This window comes from Cyprinus carpio, chromosome A21, assembly GCF_018340385.1.
Source record: "Cyprinus carpio isolate SPL01 chromosome A21, ASM1834038v1, whole genome shotgun sequence".
Lineage (NCBI taxonomy): Eukaryota > Metazoa > Chordata > Actinopteri > Cypriniformes > Cyprinidae > Cyprinus > Cyprinus carpio.
The window spans coordinates 13,831,646-13,853,961 of NC_056592.1; the positions used below are offsets into that span (position 1 = coordinate 13,831,646).

The window sequence follows — 22,316 nt, forward strand, 5'->3', positions numbered from 1 at the left end:
CTGTTCTGCAAGTAATCTAAAAGGGTTAGTTCACCCAAAAATTAAAATTATGTCATTAATGACTCACCCTCATGTCGTTCCAAACCCGTAAGACCTTCGTTTATCTTCGGAACACAGTTTAAGATATTTTAGATTTAGTCCGAGAGCTTTCTGTCCCTCCATTGGAAATGTATGTACGGTATACTGTCCACGTCCAGAAAGGAAATAAAAACATCATCAAATTAGTCCATGTGACATCAGTGGGTCAGTCAGAATTTATTGAAGCATCGAAAATACATTTTGGTCCAAAAATAACAAAAATTATGACTTTATTCAGCATTGCTGACGTGTTATCTTTGTTATTGGGTGCACCAGAAAACACGTCAGCAGTGTTGTACGTCAGTGCAGTGTTGTGAATGCAGTCACAACAGACCCGGAAGAGAAGACGATGCTGAATAAAATCGTAATTTTTATTATTTTTGGACCAAAATGTACAAACAAAACATTAAACGGTACATAAATCTTGGAAAAAATCCTCACAGAATGACAAAACACTACATTAAACGGTACATAAATCATAAAAAAAATAAAAAAAAAACCACAAAGAAACACAACACATGCTAACTTGGCTAAAACACCTGGCTAAAATCTATCAATCATCACATCATCAGGTACCTCTAGCTTTTGGGCCCATAAAAGCACCATAAATTCCCTATTAAATCCATCCAAATTCCTCCTAAACACATATAAATCATTTCACAAATAAATCATTTTTTTTCTGTTTTAATTTTTCTGGATTCTGTTTTTTCCGTTTTAATTTTTCTTGACTCGTTTTTAATAGTTAAATTTAAAGTTTATTAATCAAAAAACATGGTTAAGTAATTAAAATCATGAAACTTATACATTTTCATATCAATTTAAGAAAAGTTTAACAAAAATTACATGTTTAGGGCCCTATGAAATGTTTTATTTTTTCTCACCATATTTTTTATTGTTCCCAAATTCTGTGTTTTAGCATGTCTAATTATTTGAATGCATAAAACAACTTAATTTATTCATTTTTTTCTTAAAGTAGCCTTATGATTTTTTTTCCCCTCAGAAATTCTGTGTTGTGTATTTACATTTTTCTGGTTATCAAATGAAGGCATAAAACAGGGATAGGCAACTTCGGTCCTGGAGGGCCACTGTCCTGCAGAGTTTAGCTCCAACCCTAATTAAACAAGGCAATCAGTGTTTTACGGATTACTAGATAGATACAGGCAGGTGAGTTTTAATGAGGGCTGAAGCTAAACTCTGCAGGATAGTGGCCCTCCAGGACCGGAGTTGCCTATCCCTGGCATAAAACATTAATTTCATTTATCTTTTAATTATTAAAAATTAAGCAAACTTTATTTTTTGGCAAACAAAGGGGATTTACTATTAAAACATGGAAGAAATGTTGTGTGATTATTCCTTAAAAAAATAATGTTTGTTTTAGAAGTAGGCTATGTACATTCTACTGAAAAATATTAACTATTATTGCATCGCAGAAATCATAGGGCCCTACACTAGCTGTGAATTTAATCTCCTCAAAGGATCATGACAGAAGTGGGGGCAGATACACTAGAATGGTTTTAAAACAAAAGCCTAGTGTTGATAGCCATAGACGAATAACCCTTAGGACTACTTCAGGGGTCAGGAGATCTCTGCCTAAAATAAGATCCACAAGCTGACCACTCTGGGGGTCCGAAATGGGAAAAGCATTCTTCCTCACACACTACGGCATAACAGGAAGTCTTTTTTTTAACAGAAGCTAATTCCCGGAAGTTCAATGATAGAGTAGAGTGAGACAGGGAAGAAAAAAGCCAAAATGGTTTGGGTTTTAGGTCACACACAGGAAGCGACGTGTCTGGGTTTGTCAGGAGGAGTGGCTGCCGGAGCGAGACGAGGCCTTCAAGAAGCTCTCTGGAAACGAGAGCTGACATGCCCAGACAGCTGCGAAACAAGACAACGGAACAGAGTGGGAGAATACAAACTGCAGACTGAGCCCTTCTGAAGGTTTCATCTGATACACTAGCAATCAGTCAAACGTATACAAGAATGCCAGATGAATGATGTCATCATCGCAGGGTTACATATGTAGAACAGGGACTACATTTTAAAGAGATTAAGGAGCTCACTGTCATTAAAAGTGGATGTTAGACACAATTATCTCAGACTAAATGAAAGGTGTTGGTCAAAACTATGATCAGAATGTTTAATGAACTACATTTAATCACTGTAGTAAATACAGCTGGAGAATTATGTAGGTTGGCAACAACTGAAGACATCATCTTTACTGACAGATACATGATGCCATATATGAAAAAAAAGAGAGAGAGAAACTGTAAATAATAATTTGAGTGAAGAATACGAATAATACGATGATATGAATTATTCATAATTTAAAATAGTTTTTAAGATGGTTAGATAAGTAATTTTTGACATGACATTGTAAACTACTGGAATATATAAAAATCTGGTTATGAAATTTAGTTAAAATTTAGTTAGTATAACAACAATTACAACTGTAAGATAATCAGAAATGTTTTTATTACTCCAGTATAAATACCTATTTGTATTAACAGTTTATAAAACAATTTAAATAAAACTGTTAAAATTAGGATACCAAGTCACATTCATTCAGTTAAGCTTGACTTAGCAATTAATAATTAACTACAAAAAATTATTTTTAAAACGTATGAATGTATATAAGTAAGCTAGATAAAGCCTTTTAACCTGGTTAGATAAACCTGGTTATTACACGGCTCTATGGAATACTTGATTCTGCGGCTCTGTTTACACTAGTGCGCTTTCATTTTAAAACGGCGTTTTAGAATAAAAACGATCCTCGTCTACACTGGCATTTCAGAAATGATCTCCGTTTACACTACACAACCTAAAACGCATGTCACGTGACCATTCATGCAGGTACAGCCATAGATATGAATAGGTAGATTCCCTATTATTTAGATCTGCATGCTTGGAGCGATCGAATCTACCTATACATCTATGGGTACAACAATGTGCATGATGTTATTGTTTACACGGTCGTAAAGGATACGCAGAGCGAATGTGGGCAGCCACGCAATCATTTTCAAAAGTCTCCATTTGGGTCCGTTTACACTGAAACGCAGCCCCAGAGTTTTCAAACTAAAACGGGGTCTGCAGCGTTTTCAAAAGTCTGTTTTCGAGGGTTGAAAATGCCGGAGTAGTGTAAATGATAGGCATAACCGTAGCAAAAGTTATGCTTTTTAAAATGAAAATGCACCAGTGTAAACGGGGCCTGATTGGTCGGTCGCAACATTCCGAGGGCTGTTATCCCTCGATAACAACCAGTAAAAACTGATAACACAGGTTCATCCATGTACTTGAAGTCGGCGCTATACTCTTGCTAGGAACTGTTTTTTTTTCATGGGGGAAGCTTTGCATTTGTTTATCTAATAAAATATTAAAACTCGATTCAAAATTGTGTACAATTATTTAATTATGTCATCCTCGCTCTCTCGTTTCATACAAAGGAGCTGCTGCCATTTTGCTACGACTGTTTTGTACGCTGTAATGGATTATAAGATAACTAACAAACTGGTAAGATTTTAAAACATTTTTGTCTTAAATCTTTTATCGTCATAATTATTTATGTGGTGAAATGTTGTGTAATAAGTGGTGTGACTACAATGTACCCTTAGATGTCCATCTAGTTTGAACCTTGTGCTTGCTCGCAACTGCTGTGTTCACGGAAGCTTTGCATTCAAATATTTCAACGCAAATCAATATTTTGTGTCTAATTATTTATTTATTTCTGTGGCAAGTAGCCGTGTAGTAAGTGGGATAATGTACATCTAGATGGTTGTTATAACAGAATAACCCCTGACAGAGGGGTCTTGCATCAGCCTGAAGGGGGTTATTCTGCGACAACAACCGGCTTACAACTCCATAAAACAGACTTAAAACTTACTTAAAACCTTGTTTTAACCTAGTTAGATAAAGTAATTTTTATATACTAGAATATAGAAAAATCAGAGTATGCATGCATATGTATTTTTTTTACTTTTTGTATTACATTCTATATTTCTTTAATTTTATCTTATTTATTGGAATCTTGATTTACAGATTATTACTATTAATAATAATTTCACTACTTGTAATTATTTATATACAGCATGACTCATTTTCAACCAGAAGTTCATAAATGACTTTTAAGAAGACTGAAACTCGGCATGTATGAGATCAGGCAAATATATTTTTGTCATGATGTGAGGTATTCCCCAAATCTTCTTGACTACAAGATAAAATCTTGGACAGCTTTGAATCATCTTTAATTTGATGCCTCAATTTTGCTCTCAAACAACCTGCTTCCATGACACATGGTCTATGCGTGGGCACAGTCCTTCCCTTTTTTTTGGATCTCTGGAAGATAGCAACTGGTATCTTTGATGTGTTATAACAAGACAAAAGCAATGAGTTCTGCAGTGATTTCACAACATCTGCACAAATCAGTGTGGTTCAGTTCACCGCCACACCCGTCAGCAAACATCTATAAAATACTCACTATATGGTGGAACCCTGCTCAAAGTTAATTCCTAAGAAATGGACAGATGCTTATCTAAAACCATCTGTATAACCAAAGAAAGAGGTCAATATACAAACACTCATCTTTCATGAGCTAGAGATGAACTAGCTCTACCTGTCTCCTTGAAAAAACAGTTTTGCCCAACATCTTCATTCCCTTCAACCTAGCACCAGTGGGAAACCAACCAGATGATCCAGCTCCACATCTACAATACACAACCCGTCATTTAGGCTATTCAGCTACTAGGCTAATAGTTGACACAGACTTGAGACTCTTCATTATGCCATCAGTCCAACCGGTTGGAGTTCTATGATTCCTCAGTGAACAATCCAAGGCTGTTCTGAGCAAGATTAGTTTCATCGTTTGTAACCGCTGATGTTTTTGGCCCGATTGGAGAGGGCTGGTCACAAACTTCAGAGCTGACAAACATTCAGGAGGGGTTCATTTTATTGGGACAATATGTAATGCATACTAACCAACTAAAAGCCATTATTCCAGAGTTGTCATGCTAGTGTTGCTACAATCTGACTGCATTCACCATTAAGTTTCATGTTGCTATGGAGACCTGTTGCTCAAAATGTTCTTTTCACCGTATATGCTCAACTAAGCCTCTCTCTAGAAAAAGACCTGCAGTTCTAACATCTGACTTTACACACACACATCATGAAATCTGTGCATCATTTTTTTTCACTCTTTATTAAAGGGGTCGTCAGATATATTCTACATAGAAGATTAAATGAATTGTCAAAGCAAATGTCTCCAGGTATTTAAAAAAAAATTGTATAGAGCATACATGCATATATAGCAATTCACTATTTGTTTCTTTTATGACCAATCTAATCACACCATTGCATACAAAAGGAACAATTACACCAAACAGAAGAGACTAAAAATGCTAACCGTTTTTAGTTTACCACAGTGTCAAAGTAAGACAATTTATAAGAATAACTACATATTTTTACTCCAAACTTGCATTAAAGCATTGATCGAGTGTTTGAAAAACTTCCTTCTATGAAATGATTCTTATTTTATTGCATTCTATAGAGGGATAAAGGCTATGTCGATTAGCATCGCAATATAAACATACGTTATCCATATGAAAATACCTGAGATGGCTTGAAGGACACAGATAAACAATATACTGTAACTGTTATAATCGACTCTTTCATCATACAAAAAATTTATTGCTGTATTTTATTCAGCTAGCTAGCTGGATGCCTTTGTCCATATTATAAGGGATTTCCTGGAAAGTAATTTATTTTATTACTCCTATGAGTCTCGCTTGTGGACCTTCAGTGTGAGGGTGCTTTCCGGTGTCGAGCTTGAATGAAACAAATCACACATGAGAGTTCAACGCTCCATAATTGCGCTGGCACTAGATTACAATGTCATATTATGGTATGTGTACTATTCATTTTAAAATATCGCGATACCCCCAAATTAACACTTCATTATTTAAAGATCACAATTATCGCCAATACCGGTATGTCGCGACACCCCTAATATACACACACAACACATATTTTACTATTACAAATACTACTACAAAAAGTTGAAATCAATGAAAATTGACTGACTACATTCAAAAACTTGGAATATTAAACTGCTAACAGTCTCATTTATGAAAAAGTGAATAAAGTGCAGCAAAATAAAACTTGTTCACAGAATGTGATTATGCACTAGTAATTTTTACCCCTCATTTATGCTCATTTAATTATGTCTGAATATATATACGTGTGTGTGTGTGTGTGTGTTTATTATGTAAATCACTCATATTTCCCAATTATTTTCAACCCATTCAATATAAGACAGCTAATGCCCAATGTGGGAAAAAGCTGTCACAATTTTTCAAGCCACATTTCCATGGCTCTGCTGTTCTAATTTCAGATGATAGCAAACATCCTGAAATCTCACCTTCATCTCACTTCTCCTCCCTAGAGAACAGCTTAAGTAAGACGCGTCACAGCTTACCCCACCTCTCTCCCCTATATGTAAACAGAACAAACAAGTTGGCCGGGAGGCAACTTTGTCACCATAGTGTCGGGGAGGTGCTATTGGTTGAAGAGCAACTACACATGGTGCACATATCCTATTGAATTCCCGGTTTTTAATTACAGAGGCTTGAAGGAAGACATTCAGGTCCACGTGAATGACTCATATCTGACAAGGACACGAAAACCACCCCGAAGACGCAGCACACACCAGAAAGAGGACACCGATTGTGAGAATGTTGCTGAGTGACAGATCACAACCACGTTCAAGACTGGCGCTCCATGGACTAGAAGGTGACGGAGAAGCAGTGGCTCTGAGTAAGGGGCAACTGTCTGAGATGCTGTGGAAAAAAGCGGGGTAGGCTTGCACAAGGGGGAGGGGAATAAAAGAGGGGTGTGAGCCAGCTTGTCATTTATCAGTATTTTTATCACACTGTGACTATTTCAAGAGGAGGGAGGTAGCAGCCAGTACACAAATAGACGCCAGCTGAACATCCCCCCATCAGTGAAGCGCTACGCCGCTTCAGCCTCTGAGAGAAGCTCAAACTACCGGTGATCTGCTAGAAAATAGGGCTGTGCAAAAAATCGAATATGATTTTCATGCGCATCTCATGAGTAAAGACACTCCTGTATTTAGTAGTATATCTCCAGCACGTGCGTTAAGATCAGGGTTGCCAGGTTTTCACAACAAATCCTGACCAGTTTGCTTCAAAACTCAAAAACTAGTCCAATCGCGTTTCCAGGAGGTTCCCCGATAAAAATTGCATCCCGGGGTTAAAATATACATTTTTTAGGCAGGGTTGCCTTGGTAAAATTCTCATTTTAGGGGCTAAATATCACGTTACTGGTATTGGGGTCGCTTCAACCCGTGGACATGAAAAACAACCGCAGACTTGGCAACACTGGTTCAGGTGGAGCGGTATTTACTACACAGAGCCGTAGTCCACCGACAAGCTACACAAAATCGCTTTCAAAATTGACAAAGAATCGCCTGCGATTTTAAAATCGATTTTGTGTAGATTGTCAGTGAATTATGGCTCTGTGTAGTAAATGCCAACCAGTGTTGCCAAGTCTGTGATTGTTTTTCATGTTCATGGGTTGAAGCGACCCCAATACCAATAACGTGATATTTAGCCCCTAAAATGTGAATATTACCAAGGCAACCCTGCCAAAAAACGTATATTTTAACCCCGGGATACAATTTTTATCGGGAACCTCCTGGAAACGCGATTGGGCTAGTTTTGGACTAGTTTTAAAAAGCAACTGGGCAGGATTTGTTGTGAAAACCTGGCAACCCTGATCTTAACGCACGTGCTGGAGATATACTACTAAATCACAGGAGCGTCTTTACTGAAGAGATGCGCATGAAAATCGTATTCGATTTTTTGCACAGCCCTACTAGAAAACATGATCTTAAACTAAGGTCAAGTGAGAAAATACGTGAGGTATAGTGAGACCAAAACAACCGAAGGATGACAATTCAAAAACGGAGTGTTTTGTAGGGAATATTACATGATTTTGCCGAGATTTTCTCCCGTTACCTCCCGTTAGGTAAGTCTTGACAAACACATTGCGGCTGAAGATCAACTAAAACTTCAAAGTAAAAACACACCTCCAATGACTCCCCAAACTATGCCTGACAGGAAATGCCAGTCCAGATTAACAAAGCCATGGATCTCAAATCTTTGCCCTGAAACACAGAGTCATGACTCCTAGCATTGCTTAAGGAGTAAATAAAAAAAGTCTTTATCTGACCTAAAAAAAAAAGATTTACATGGAAAGAAGCCTGAGATGATTAAAAATCATTATACTACATCAGGCCAAACAGATTATATTTGATTCCCTCCAACCACATGAAAAGTTCTTGAGGGAAAAACGCTGACCAACATTTTCAGACTGCAAATCACAAGTAAGACTGGGTATGGCTTGGCAAGAGACACATTTCAACAAACATTTCATCTCCACTATAAACAAACCATACACTCCAACGGACTCCAAATCAGTCTCAAGAGATTTCAGCTGCAAGCTGCTTACTGTTGGTACAATTCTGCCAGTGAGTCACTGAAAGAGGATCAGTCTTTTTGGTTAAAACTGACCTCAGAAACAAGCTACCCACCGTGATTAATTTTAGAGAGAACTATTAGGATTTAGGCCAAACAAATGATCTCAAGATCTGACCTCAGATCAAAACAGGCCACTTGCATCTCAAGTGTAATGCATGATGAAAATCCTCTAATGCACAGCATCAATTAAACCGCACACTGATTATTTATATCTTCACAATCAAGAGTAGTTATAAAACTCAAACCACCAACAACTAAAAACATAAGTAACAATACACACAACCCAACTTCATCCACAAATGTCTGACTTAGTAATTATAGCCTAAACGCCAACCAACAACTACTAAGAGCATTTAAGTTTACACGCAAAATATAACCACAAAATCTTACATAGATATATATATATATATATCAGCGGTAAACAATGCGTATTATATATATATATATATTATAATATATATATATATAAAAATCTACATATATCCAAGGTTATTTGCATACATACAATGCATTCAGCTAAACCAATACATACCTGTATAGAAAATCCCGGCTACATATTTATTTCGGTAAACAATGCGTATTGCAAAAAGTACAAAAAAAAAAAACTATAAACAATGCGTATTGCAAAAAGTGCTACAAATAAAACTGACTTGACTTAAAAAGCAGAACAAGGCATGCACATCTGTGTTGAATCTCCCCAACCGCTGAACTTTCAGCAAGCATACAGAAAGTAAACTGGAGAGATACATCATCTCAGACACTAACTAAAGAAATCAAGTAATATCTGGAATAAACTCATGACATTTCAAAACGAGCATTGTTGAAAACACACGTCTTTTCTTTTAGTGGCAAACTATTAGTTAAGACTGTTGCGTTGTTTCCTGTTTGTACTGCAATACTTTTACTATAGCGTTTTTGCTGTGAACAAAAAAGCAGCCAAAGAGGTTTTGTGCTGACAAGTAAACTAGAGAATCATAAGCTGTATTTACTTGTAGCTAACCAAGCCATGATCTGACCATTTAGGAAAACAAAGCTTGCTATACAAATTAAGGTGTAAACCAAACCAAACTTAACCAATACATGGGTGGGTGATATTCCTATTTTTGGGAAACAGATGGATTGGACTCACCTGGCCAGTGGAGTGGTCAATCATGGGTAACAGTGGTGTCCTGGTCGACATCTTCTGAGGTTGGATTTCACGGTTTATTTTCTGAAACGTAACGTGTTCACAGCTCTCACAAATCAATCAGAAGTGACATCGCAACACCACGATAAGAATCCTAAGAACAACAACTAAAAAACACCCCCCTGATCTCTGTGAGACCCCAAAAAACAACACATAATATCTTAAAAAAAAGTCCCGTCATTAAGTCATAGTTTGTTTACTAGTCTCGGCAGGAACTTGAATTTTGTTGAAAAATTTCGACGAACCCTATCGGCGGATGTCAACATTGAATGCCGACTTCCTATGTGATTTCCTACCGTTAAAGTGGTGATTTTTTTTAAGCATTAAATAAGAGACAGCTTAATCTGAACCCGTCAGCTGATGAAAAAAAAAAAATCACAAAACTGTTCCCAGCACAAATGTGCAAAATCGAGTCCGAGGACTCCCAAGTTTTATTAGGCCGGGTGGCAAAAGGGTCCCTAATTTAGCCGTAACTATCAACGTTCGGCTGAATACTATTGTGCATCTGTAATGTCAAAAGTTAAGTCCACTTTTCTTCTTCTCAAGCCTGAGCAAAGACACATGAAAGTCCCGCTCAGCGCACACACACACACACACACACACACACACACACACACAAAACTTAACAGCAAGTTATCGAGCTGCTCCTTCCAGTTAGCCAACTAAGCAGCGCTCAGATAAGCGTTACTCCGAGTAATGATCCGTCATACAGGTGTCAACATGCCCGTTTCAAAACCAAACCAAACACCCGATGTCGTCTCGAGGTGACAAACTAACGTTCCGAGCACAAAATCATCGCTGAGAAGCTCGTACACTGGCTCTCTGAGCCTCTGAAAATCACATCCAACCTGCTAACGCACATTAGCTGGCCGAGTGGCTTCGAAAAAGTCGCTGATATTTTTAACAGTTTGATTGTAAGAATACGTCCTAACCGTAGCCCGGATGTTAATGGCTATAAATTGGTCGGTTCCAGTCGGTGGTACGCGACGAATTACATCTGTGAACCGTGAAAAGCCGTACAGTCGGGCGGTCACGACTGGTACCGCAACAGATACAGCACTAAAATAAAATTCTCTTACAAAAAAAATACGAAACCAGTCTGTGGATCGACTTCCTTTGCCTCTCTCACATAGAGCTTTAAAATAAAAGTCTTTCATTCACACCTTGGTCTCCATGAGGAAAGCATCATACAGAATAAAGTGTTTTGAAAATCTTAAAATGCAGAAAGTTTTCTGTGAGGGGTAGGGTTAGGGTAAGGGGATAGAAAATACAGTTTGTACAGTATAAAAGCCATTACTTCTATGAAATGTCCCCATAAAACGAGGAAACCCAATGTATGTGTGTGTGTGTTTGTGTGTAAACTGCGAAATATAAATTTGTACTTTAAGAATTCACATAATTATATCAAGACTTATGTGCATTCAGTAAATTTTCCTAATTTCCTCATTAAAATGTTTTGCGTATAAATAAAACGAACAGTGCTTTTTTAAAAATCTGTTAAAAATTATGTAGCTCACATAAGACGAAGACACCAGTCAGTTTTATTATACATGGGATGAAAACTCAAATAATAAATTAAACACAAATACCAAATAAAAAATTAAACACAAACATAATACAAATACAATTGTGAATATATTATACCTGCAGTATACCTGTCAGCATAAAATCCTACTCCTGTCATATGAGGCAGTAAAATGTAAACATTGAAATGACTGCATCTTTACAGGGATGTATGAAAAAAGACCTCTTTGGGATTAATGCCAAATTCCAGATCATTCTGATCTGATACACAGAGAAGGATGTGGGAATTTCCATATCAGAAAAAAGTGAACTGAATGCCCTAAACAAATTTCACTAAAACAGAAACTAAGACTTTTCATTACCAAAAAGATAACACTTCAGGAAACCAACTATAGCAGGTGAAGTTGTTCCAAACCTGTATGAATTTCTTCTGCTGAGCACAGAAGATGACATTCTGAAGAATGTGGGACAGCTGACAGTAGCCATTGACTTCCAACATTATTCAAAACAGCTTTTTTTATGTTCCATAGAAGAAAGAAAGTCATACAGGTTTGGAACAACACGTGTGAGTAAATGACAGAATTGTAATTTTTGGATGGACTATCCCTTTAAAAACAATTGCAAACAAATTGCATAGTAAAGCTCCAAAGGAAGGCAATGAAATCACACTATGTGCAAGCCAGATAAACAGTCTGAAAATGTTATATGATCATTTAGCAGGCTGTCAGACTGTTTACTAAAGGTGACTGCAGATGCTGTTACCTGCATTGTCTGCAGATTGATGGTTTTCAAAAGACTGACTGACTGGAATTGAAAGCTATTCATATATACCTTACATATTTTTTCCTATGCATCTCTTTTCTTTTTTTCTTGTATATTATTAAAAATCATACATTTTGTTTCTTTTTTTGTGTATTATTAAAAATATTATATTTTGTTTCTTTTTGTTGTTGTTTTTGCTCATCTCTATGGCACATTTCTCAGTTTCTGACCATGCCCTTTCATTGGACTGTGAATGAAGGAATGAATACTTTGCTGCCATCTCTAGGTGTTTGTTAGAATACAATAAAATAAGGTTTGAAGCAAAAGAAATGCCCTTTTTGTCAGTTTACCATTTTTTTTCTATCTTTCTTTTTCCCTTCCAGAACATATCTTCTACAGGTGCATCTCAAATTAGAATGTCATGAAAAAGTTCATTTCAGTAATTTAACTCAAATTGTGAAACTCGTGTAGGCTATTAAATAAATTAAATGCACACAGACTGAAGTAGTTTAAGTCTTTGGTTCTTTTAATTGTGATGATTTTGGCTCACATTTAACAATAACCCACCAATTCTCAACAAATTAGAATACTTCATGAGACCTATAAAAAAAACAAAAATGTGGGCAGTGTGGGCAGGTGCCAAATCCTGCTGGAAAATGAAATCAGCATCTTCAAAAAGCTGGTCAGCAGAAGGAAGCACAAAGTGCTCCAAAATTTTTTGGTAAACCGGTGCAGTGACTTTGGTTTTCAAAAACACAATGGACCAACACCAGCAGATAATATTGCACTGCAAATCATCACAGACTGTGGAAACTTAACACTGGACTTCAAGCAACTTGGGCTATGAGCTTCTCCACCCTTCCTCCAGACTCTAGGACCATGGTTTCCAAATGAAATACAAAACTTGCTCTCATCTGAAAAGAGGACTTTGGACCACTGGGCAACAGTCCAGATCTTCTTCTCCTTAGCCCAGGTAAGACACCTCTGATGTTGTCTATTGTTCAGGAGTGGCTTAACAAGAGGAATATGACAACTGTAGCCACATTCCTTGACATGTCTGTGTGTGGTGGCTCTTGATGTCTTGACCCCAGCCTCAGTCCATTCCTTGTGAAGTTCACTCAAATTCTTGAATCGATTTTGCTTGACAATCCTCTTAAGGCTGCGGTTCTCTCGGCTGGTTGTGCATCTTTTTCTTCCACACTTTTTCCTTCCGCTCAACTTTCTGTTAACATGCTTGGATACAGCACTCTGTGAACAGCCAGCTTATTTGGCAATGAATGTTTGTGGCTTACCCTCCTTGTGAAGGGTGTCAATGATTGTCTTCTGGACAACTGTCAGATCAGCAGTCTTCCCCATGATTGTGTAGCCTAGTGAACCAAACTGAGAGACCATTTTGAAGGCTCAGGAAACCTTTGCAGGTGTTTTTAATTTATTAGCTAATTGGCATGTCACCATATTCTAATTTGTTGTGATTTGGTGGGTTTTTGTTAAATGTGAGCCAAAATCATCACAATTAAAAGAACCAAAGACTTAAACTAGGCCTACTTCAGTCTTTGTGCATTGAATTTATTTAATACATGAGTTTCACAATTTGACTTGAATTAATGAAATAAATGAACTTTTATTAATTTTTATAATTTATTGAGATGCACCTGTATATGCTGAAGAATGTCGAGGTCCAATAACTCTCACATCATGCCACACACATAAAGATCCCACATGTAAACCCAAAAAACATTGGTCTAGAATGATGTCACCTGCATCGAAACCCCGCCCCTCAAGAGCGCTGTCTCATGCACACGCACAGTACACAGAAGCTCACTTTGCATTGCGCTGGCGTACACATTGTTATTGTGTTAATTGTGTACACTTGTGAGGGCAAACGCTTTGAACAGTATGAGGAAAAACTGCGTGAATGTCATATACTGATGGACATCACTGGATTTTTAAAGTGTAACCCGCACATTAAAACAGACCATAGATAACTGCAGCTATGTAAATGTCTCGCGCACTGGATCGGAATAGTCTCGCGGAGAAACACAAGGATCTCATTTACCACAAAACATGACGATACAGCGGACGTACAGCTTATAACGTAAGTCATTTTTTCCTCCTCTTTTTATTTTTGAGGCCTTCATAATATACAATCATGTATCTGTGTGTTTCCAGCAATAAAGGGTAGCCTACTTAATGGCTACTTAATATTTTGTTTCAACAAAATGTCTCCCAATGAGTGCAAAGTGCGAGTTATACTGCAGCTATTATTCATATTAAAAATGTATGATAATAAAAATCTTCCCTAGTTCACGTTTTAGATCTTGTCTATAAAGATACCCATCAGAAATCTACGCAAAGCGTTTGAATTGTCATGCAAATGCTTTTGAAATATAACAAGCATAATTTCTTTTAGCATTCACACTGAAATGGTAGTAAAACTGACCTCTAATGGCGAAGAGACACTGGACTACAGTGAAAGCGCATCCGAAATTGCGTGACAGCACCAGCGTGGCCTAACAAGTGAAAGTCAATACAGTGGCAAATTTGTGGCGGACGTTCTTGTTTTCGTTTTCAGTGACTAGTTTAGGCCTGGATAATAATTGTGCTTTTAATATATATATATATATATATATATATATATATATATATATATATATATATATATATATATATATATATTTCTTTGGTGAAACAACTCTGTAAGCGTTTGCTCAGACGTCGCATTAAGCGCATTTTTGCTTGCACAGTTATAGAAACGTCAGAAACAAAGGCTCCCAATTAGTTCAGTGATTCCGCTTTCCAGTGAGAGAAACTGGAAATTCAGGGGCAATGAACGTAATGACGTGTGACGATGCGCGAAATCATTCCAGTGGATTTCACCTTCCTATCCTGTTAACCTTCCCACAATTTTTATAATGGTTTAAAACAATGCAGCCATTTCATTAGGCATAGAGTTGAGCAGGCCCATGTGTCTGTCGCAGACTGTTGACTTGAATTTAAAACATTTTTTAAACAAAAGATGTACGTCTGCCTATGCATTAAATATAGATGCTTATTACACGTAATTATTACGTGAATATGTTAGGTAAATAAATCTTTAAATGCTTGTGTTGGCTATCTGGCATTCACTTTGTTCGTTATGACGTCACGAAATGGCGAAGAATTAGCTCATAAATAGCAATTAGGTTAAGCACAAAAAATGAAAAAATGTAAAAAATTTACAAGAATAATTCTTATTACGCATTGATTGGGGGAGCATTTATTCTGGTTGATCAATTCAAGTGACATTTAATTAGTTACAATAATTCTTGCACTGACACTTTTTTGTCACAGTATTTTGTAGGTTATTGGTAAATGACCAGCTGATGAATATTCAATATGACTTGATGGTTAGTAACATTTCTTCTTTGAGTATTAAAGACTCTGTGCTTTAATTCACCTTAATATAGCTCATAATGATAAATATAAAAAATATCTAACATGAAAAAATTACTTTCTCAGTGTGTTACATCCCTGTCGATTACAAAAATATAAAGACAAAGACAAAATCAACCACCACCATTATCATCCATCATTCCTTCTTTTTTTTTTTCTGTCTTTCAGTGATGTATCAGATACAGTGCATGTTTGTTTTCATGGTTCAGTTACCATTTTGCTGCAACACTACTGTATTTACACAACAACACACTGTTCTTTTTGGTGATATCACTGAAACCTGATCATTGTTCGTAGTTGTTTTTGTGCTCAGCTGGTACCTGAGCTCATCAGTGCTGATGCTGTACATCTCTGACACAAGCACATGCTGATGCCCAAGCGTGTGCTGCTGGTCCACTGCTGTACGTGATTCATTGCAAAAAAAACCATTGCACACGTGGTTTCTGTGTGAAATACTGCTGATAAGGTGTTTACTGTCTAGTGTGTGAGTTAAAGTGATTGGAGTGATGTTGACTTGCAATATGACAAATCTGGGTCAATGTAACCACCCACCCCCCTTCACTACCACAGGCTACAAAAGGCAAGACTGAAAAAAGCAAAGAGGATGAGGATACCAAAACCATGCACGTGGAAATAAGAGCATGGTGTGCTGCCCCTCCACTAGGTCAATTCATTATCCAGCCATTTCATTTTGTTTGGGTGGGTGGGTGGTGGGGGTGTGTTGTGTTGGGGTGTATGTCTGAAGTGCTGTTGTGCATGCCCCCCTCCTCCACGAGGTCAATGGATGATCCAGCCATGTCACATCCTGTAACTGTTCTCTCTGAGCTGCTTTATATTCTCTTTTACACATTCACACACACATTTTTCATCCTTCTCTTGATTCTTTTTTCTGTTTTCACCATTCTGTACTTTATTCTTAAAGGAATATAAATGAAAATTCTGTCATTATTTACTCATTCGCTTTTCATTCCAAACCCAAATGACTTGCTTTCTTCTGTGGAGCACAAACAGAACAACTAAAGCCTGTATTCAATGTTTTTTTCTATGCAGTGACAATGATGAGGGACTGAAGCTGTTAAGTGTTATAAAGGATGCAGAAGCATTATAAAAGTGGTCAATATAACTTGTACATATTCCAAGTCATTATCCAGTCTCGATTTACTGTAACACCTCTGAAAATACTTAAATAATAACTCACCTAAACCTTCAAACTTCCCATAGAATGATATTTGACATTTCATAAATGAATAATGGCTAGATGTTAATTTTTAACTGATCTATTCCTTTAACCTTCTCATGGTCTTTTCATTGACATTTCATCATGTCTAATACGAACGTTTCAAACTGTCATTATTTAGAATAATGAGCTGATCTTCTCTGCCCCGTTGAATGGGTGATTAGTGCAGCCATCAGATTATAGCTCTATTATTAGAAGAATGATAACATTATTCCATTTACATTTCATTACATGTTTGACTATAACAGATGTTTTCAAAATAAACACTGTAGATGCGTGTCTTAATAATCTTCAGCAAAACAATGACTTTTATAAACCGTCAAGAAGACTAGGATGATATATTGCAGGACAGTTGTGATAACCAAGAATACAGCATGCAGAGTATCATCAGATTATGACATCACTTCAAAGTTCCCATCTAATTTAAATAGTTCTTTAAACAGTTTGCTTGCATGCTTGTAAGGATTATTTTATTTTTATTTTCTATAAATGTTAACCCCTGGAATTTGTTAACAAGGGTACTGGGTCAGAAATATTTTCTGTTATTTTAGGATTTCTCCTACTGACAAGTCTGTGGCATCTGTGACCCTTGTGCTGTTAACTAATCAAAATTGTTTAATTAAAACTAAAGTTTTTAAATAACAAAAAAACTGACTTCCTTCCTTAACTAACCAAAAACAATTATTTAATTAATTCTGTGTGCTGTGACTAATATTAACTGTATGTGCAATACTGTGTCTTCTATGTGCATATTTCAAAAATTACACACGTACCATAATGAATGAACACTGTGATATTAATTAGTCTTTTTCTTTTTGCATCCTAACCACACAGCTTTGCTCAGCCCCAGATGCCTCCACTCCCTCTTGACGAGCGCATAGTGGTTATTCAGCGCCCAAAAAGTTTGGCCTTACGCGTGGCCTCCCCACCAACCACATCACAGTCTTCCTCACACCACCCAGCCACTCACAACGAGCCTCCTCCACCCCGTTCCCATCCAGGTTCCAACTACCTGTCTCTGGAATGCAAGCACAGGCAATCATCCCATGTTCAGAGAGATAAAGGAGAACCAGGTGCTCCCTTTGAGGGCAGCAGCAACAATCCTAGCCATTGTCACAGCAATGGGACAGTAACTTTAGGTCCCAGACCTCACAAGCACACACATACCATTGACATTAAAGTGTCTTTGGACAAAGGTGGAAGAGGAGGATCTTACATAGACAAAAGCCGCAGCAGTAGTCTTACCCGAAGTGGAAGCATCAAAAGTAACAGAACTAAACGGGTGTCACTGCAATTGGATCCAGGGCAAGGTGAAAGGAAATGCAAAGGAAAGTCTTCCGAATCAGTGGAGAAGCACCAGAACCATAATCAGAGTCTAAACCGGACTCAGCACAGTAGCCATCATCCGAACCAACTCACAGTCTCTCCTGGAGGGATCTTGGAATTTGTACCAGCGCAGAGACAGCAGTCAAAATCCAAGCCAACAAGAGAGAGAGATTTGTCATCAAAGTCTTGCTCTCCAACTGCCAGCCCCCCATTGCACAGTGATAGGGACGTATCATCTGTAGGAAACAAAGAAAACTCCAAACTGGGACCCGGCCACCAACTGCCCCATGCCCACAGCCTATCCCGTCACCACAGTTCAGCCCCATTACCCCATGCTGCCATCCTAAACCCTCACTACCCTGCTGTACCACCCTCGCTCCCTTCCCAAGCCCCTTCCTCCTACCAGCACATCAGTCAACCCCGTCCCTCACGCACTAGAGAACATCGGCCCCAAATTCTTCACACATTGCCCCTCTCCCCTACTTCCTCCCAAGGAGGCTTCCCCAGTCCTGACCACACATGTACAATTGACTTTTCCCACCCCTGTGGCTGTTGGAGGCTGGTGCGTTGTAGAAGAGGTAGAGGTCACTCTGCTGGCTGCCACGGTCATAGTACAAGCCCATCCTCTTCATTTTCTCACACCCAAGGAACAAGTGCTGCCAACAGAGGTGGCGGAACCATGGGACTGAAGACTTTAGGAGGGTGTCTGTCAACTGCTTCCACCACCAACACCTCCTCTTCCAACAGCACTGTCTCGGACTGTCGTACAGGGCTGCTCAGACCTTTGGGTTGTGCATCCTGTTCTGGAGAAGCTGGAGCTTTTGAGAGCCCTGCTGCTTTCCGTAAGAAACTGGTTGGGGGTTGTTTACCCTGTACTCCACTGTCCTCATCTGCACCTCTTCGAGCACTCCAGAGTTGTGTCAGTGGGTGCAATCCCAAAGCAAGCCAAACTGGCAGCTCCACATGCAGTTACTGCAGTAGTGACCCCATTGTAGTGACCTTTAACCCACACAGAGGGAATCCTCCCAACATGGGGCGTAATATTGGTGCACATACCATGGGAGGATACCAGCCTGATGATGACGATTACAGTGTACGCACAATCTGGCCAGAGGAGCTAGCAAAAAAGATGACTCGCTCTAAAACCCAACCTATCCATCACAATACAGGTACTGGAATGGGCTCAGGGAGAACCTGCATAGGCCACAACCAAAAAAGCGGCAATGGTGGCAATCCTGTAATCCTGGACTGCCAGAACCTTATGGAGTTCACTCGTACCCAGCTGACAGATCAGGCAGGACGACGGAGGCTCCAGCAAGGCAAGATGGCAGTTTTGGACTTTATTGGATCAGGGAATAGTGGAGACCAGGGTAGAGATTCCCTCAAGCGGCTTTGGAACAAAGGAGCAGATGCTTGCATAGGGGATGGCAATGGGTTTGATGACGAAGTGCTTCCACAATCCCCATCCCTCCACTCTCCATCTCCAGATTCCCCTGCTTCATTCTCACCCCCACCTCTGCTCCTAGCACGCTTAATAAGCCCAAACCCAAACAGCGAGAGAGGGAGGTTGGACACACCTTACCCTCTACACAGTCGCTCCACTTGGTCCTCAACTCACTCAACAGAGAACAAGATGAGGAAAATGGACGAGGTAAACATGCTTATGTGCAAGTACACAGCAAGTTGAGTGACATTTTTATAATGTCTTGTTTTTGATTGACAATTCAGAATGATAATCATACATAATCTCTCCACATTTCCAGTCCCACTTGAATGTACTGACCTTGATTTCATTTTCTCATGTTCCATTAGGCTGTATGCCTTTCTGCACTGGTACTATTCAAATTAAAATGATAGTTCAGTTAATCTGTGGGGTGCATAATCCTCATTAGCCTAGCTTCAGAAGATTGCCAGAGTTACATTACCCATGATGCCCTAGTGATATAAGTTTTTCTCCTTAAACACTTTATACCTTTAATTCTATTTCTTAAAACTCAGACTGCTTTATCCTCTGTTTTATTTCTTACTGAAACTCGTTAAGTTTTGTTACCATTCAGTGGGGGGAGAGTGATGGGACTAAAATTATTTATAATTATTTGAAATTCTTACATAAGGCCTTAATGACATCATACTCTGACAAGATTTTAACCCGTTTCAATTTTAATTGACTGAAAAGAGTCCTATACCAGCATACCTCTCTTAGATGCTCACATAGAGTGAAGTATTTAAACATAAGAAAACAAAAGTAATCTTTTTTTTTTTTTTTTTTTTTTTTTTGCCAGTACACCTTTCCCTCCCCCTTTCCTCATCTCTCCCAGCATCACTATCTGAGGAGAGTGTCATGACCCCAGATGTGGAGAATGCCGTAATTAGCCCCATCCTCCCTTTCCTTTTCCTTGGCAACGAGAGAGATGCACAGGATTTGGATCTACTGCTTCGACTCAACATTGGTTTTGTGGTCAATGTCACAACCCATCTTCCCCTCTACCACCTGGACAAAGGCTTGGTGCATTACAAAAGGCTACAATATACTGAAAACATCAATCAGAACATCCGAAAGAAACAAAAACAACTCTTTTATATTATAAACAAGAGACAACAGACCAAAACAAATTTGTAGTTTAAACATTTACACCCCATGTCATTTCTTAACAAGTGCAGTTCCCTGTCCTGTGAAAACTTGTTTCTCATTGAAGCAGAAAATGTGAAGAGTTTGTCCCTTTCTTTTTTAAACAGCTAACAGCTAATTATAGCAGCAGGACATTTTCATACCAGAGAGCATTTGATTGGACAACAGTTTGCGTAGTTCAGGATGAGTCATCATAATTTTTGGTTTGTGTTTCTAGAAATAATTATTTTTAGCTTTACAGCTACTAGACATTGACTAAAAGCCAAAAATGTCTAGTTTTGATTTTTATGGGGTATTTAAAATCATCTTCTTCACATGACAATTCTATAAATTTTCCCACAACTTTTTTTGTTAGAACTGTAGGCATGTGACCAATTTATAATGTGTGCCACACCTTTTTTTGTTTCAGAGGAAGCTCACCAGTGTGGACGGGGCGTTCTTGTGCACTGCCAAGCAGGTGTGTCCCGCTCAGCTACTATAGTCATTGCTTACCTGATGAAGCACACCCTCATGACCATGACTGATGCCTATAAGTATGTGCGAAGCCGGCGGCCAATAGTCTCCCCAAACCTCAACTTCATGGGCCAGCTGCTAGAGTTTGAGAGAGACCTCAACTCTGGGGTAACACCTCGCATCCTCACCCCCAAACTGAGTGGCCTGGAAACACAAGTTTAAAAGGGTGGCGCAAGAAAGAAGATTGTGAGAAAACGAGAGGGGAGAAGGAGATAAATAGAAGAGGGAATTGATGGACAGAAATGGATGGATAAAAAAACAAGGGTAAGAATAAAGCCGTTTAACGATAACAAACATTTGAGGATTTGAAGAGAGATGACAGAAATAACTAGAAGATGAACGCAGTACAAAAAAAATTAGTCTTGGTATATTTTAATTGAAGTATCTCCACGCTTTCTGTTTCATATAAATAGCACTTATTTGACAGTTGGCAAATGAATGTTTGTGCTACCCACCCTGATACTCTCTTAATTATGTACCAAGTTTTAACTCAAAATAATAACTCAATTCACTTAAATTATTCCTATATTACTATTATCAAACTTGGTTAAATACAAACGCTGTATAAAAGTATTTGAGAGGAAACAAATGCAATCAAAGAACACTCTGCCTGTCAAGCACAGAAAAAGATCCGATGTGTTGAGACTCAGAACTGTGACATGCATCACATTCAAGACCCAAGAGCTGTAGCAAACATCAAACTCCTTTTCCACTGTGCAAAGAACTTTTCTAAACAGATTATTTTTGATTTGAGAGATCATTTGAAGGCACTTTTTGGGTTACTTTGCGTTAGCTGCCAAATATTTATAAATTTCTCCACTGACATGAAGATTCATTTTGCCTTTGAAATTTTTTCTATACTGCTATTTTTGTTACTTGATCTTACATCTTGCATTCTTTATCTTAGTGTCTTTGTGTGGGAGGTGTGCAATAGTGTTGATTTGGAAGTGGAACTGATTTAAGTTATTTTCACTTGGACACTGTTTCTCTAATAGATGTTTTTTTTTTAGAACCAGCCATTCTAATGGCAGATCTAATCCAAAAATCATATATTTCTTTTTTATTTCTTGTTTATGATATAAA

General features: G+C 38.2%; 2 protein-coding genes across 2 annotated transcripts in view; one reads left to right on the plus strand and one right to left on the minus strand.

Annotated features, from left to right (window-relative positions):
• mark2a (MAP/microtubule affinity-regulating kinase 2a) overlaps positions 1-9,896 on the minus strand; it is a 36,442-nt gene extending 26,546 nt beyond the window's left edge. Inside the window, 1 exon segment of the mRNA XM_042710946.1 lies at positions 9,754-9,896. Coding sequence (XP_042566880.1) covers positions 9,754-9,804 — 51 coding nt within the window. The 5' untranslated portion in view covers positions 9,805-9,896.
• A 3,989-nt stretch (positions 9,897-13,885) lies between these two features.
• On the plus strand, positions 13,886-22,316 carry si:dkey-175m17.7. Its single transcript, XM_042711476.1, has 4 exons — positions 13,886-14,191; positions 17,600-19,773; positions 20,374-20,670; positions 21,115-22,316. Exons 2-4 carry the CDS (start codon positions 17,616-17,618, stop codon positions 21,393-21,395), a joined length of 2,736 nt encoding a protein of 911 aa, XP_042567410.1. The 5' UTR covers positions 13,886-14,191; positions 17,600-17,615; the 3' UTR covers positions 21,396-22,316.

Excerpts from the sequence above, each read along its gene's own strand:
- si:dkey-175m17.7 (XM_042711476.1), top strand. The coding sequence starts at position 17,616 with ATGCCTCCACTCCCTCTTGACGAGCGCATAGTGGTTATTCAGCGCCCA. Across the intron at positions 19,774-20,373 it reads TATGTGCAAGTACACAGCAA|TACACCTTTCCCTCCCCCTT; the intron begins GTTGAGTGACAT and ends TTTTTTTGCCAG. Across the intron at positions 20,671-21,114 it reads GAAACAAAAACAACTCTTTT|CTTTTTTTGTTTCAGAGGAA; the intron begins ATATTATAAACA and ends TGTGTGCCACAC.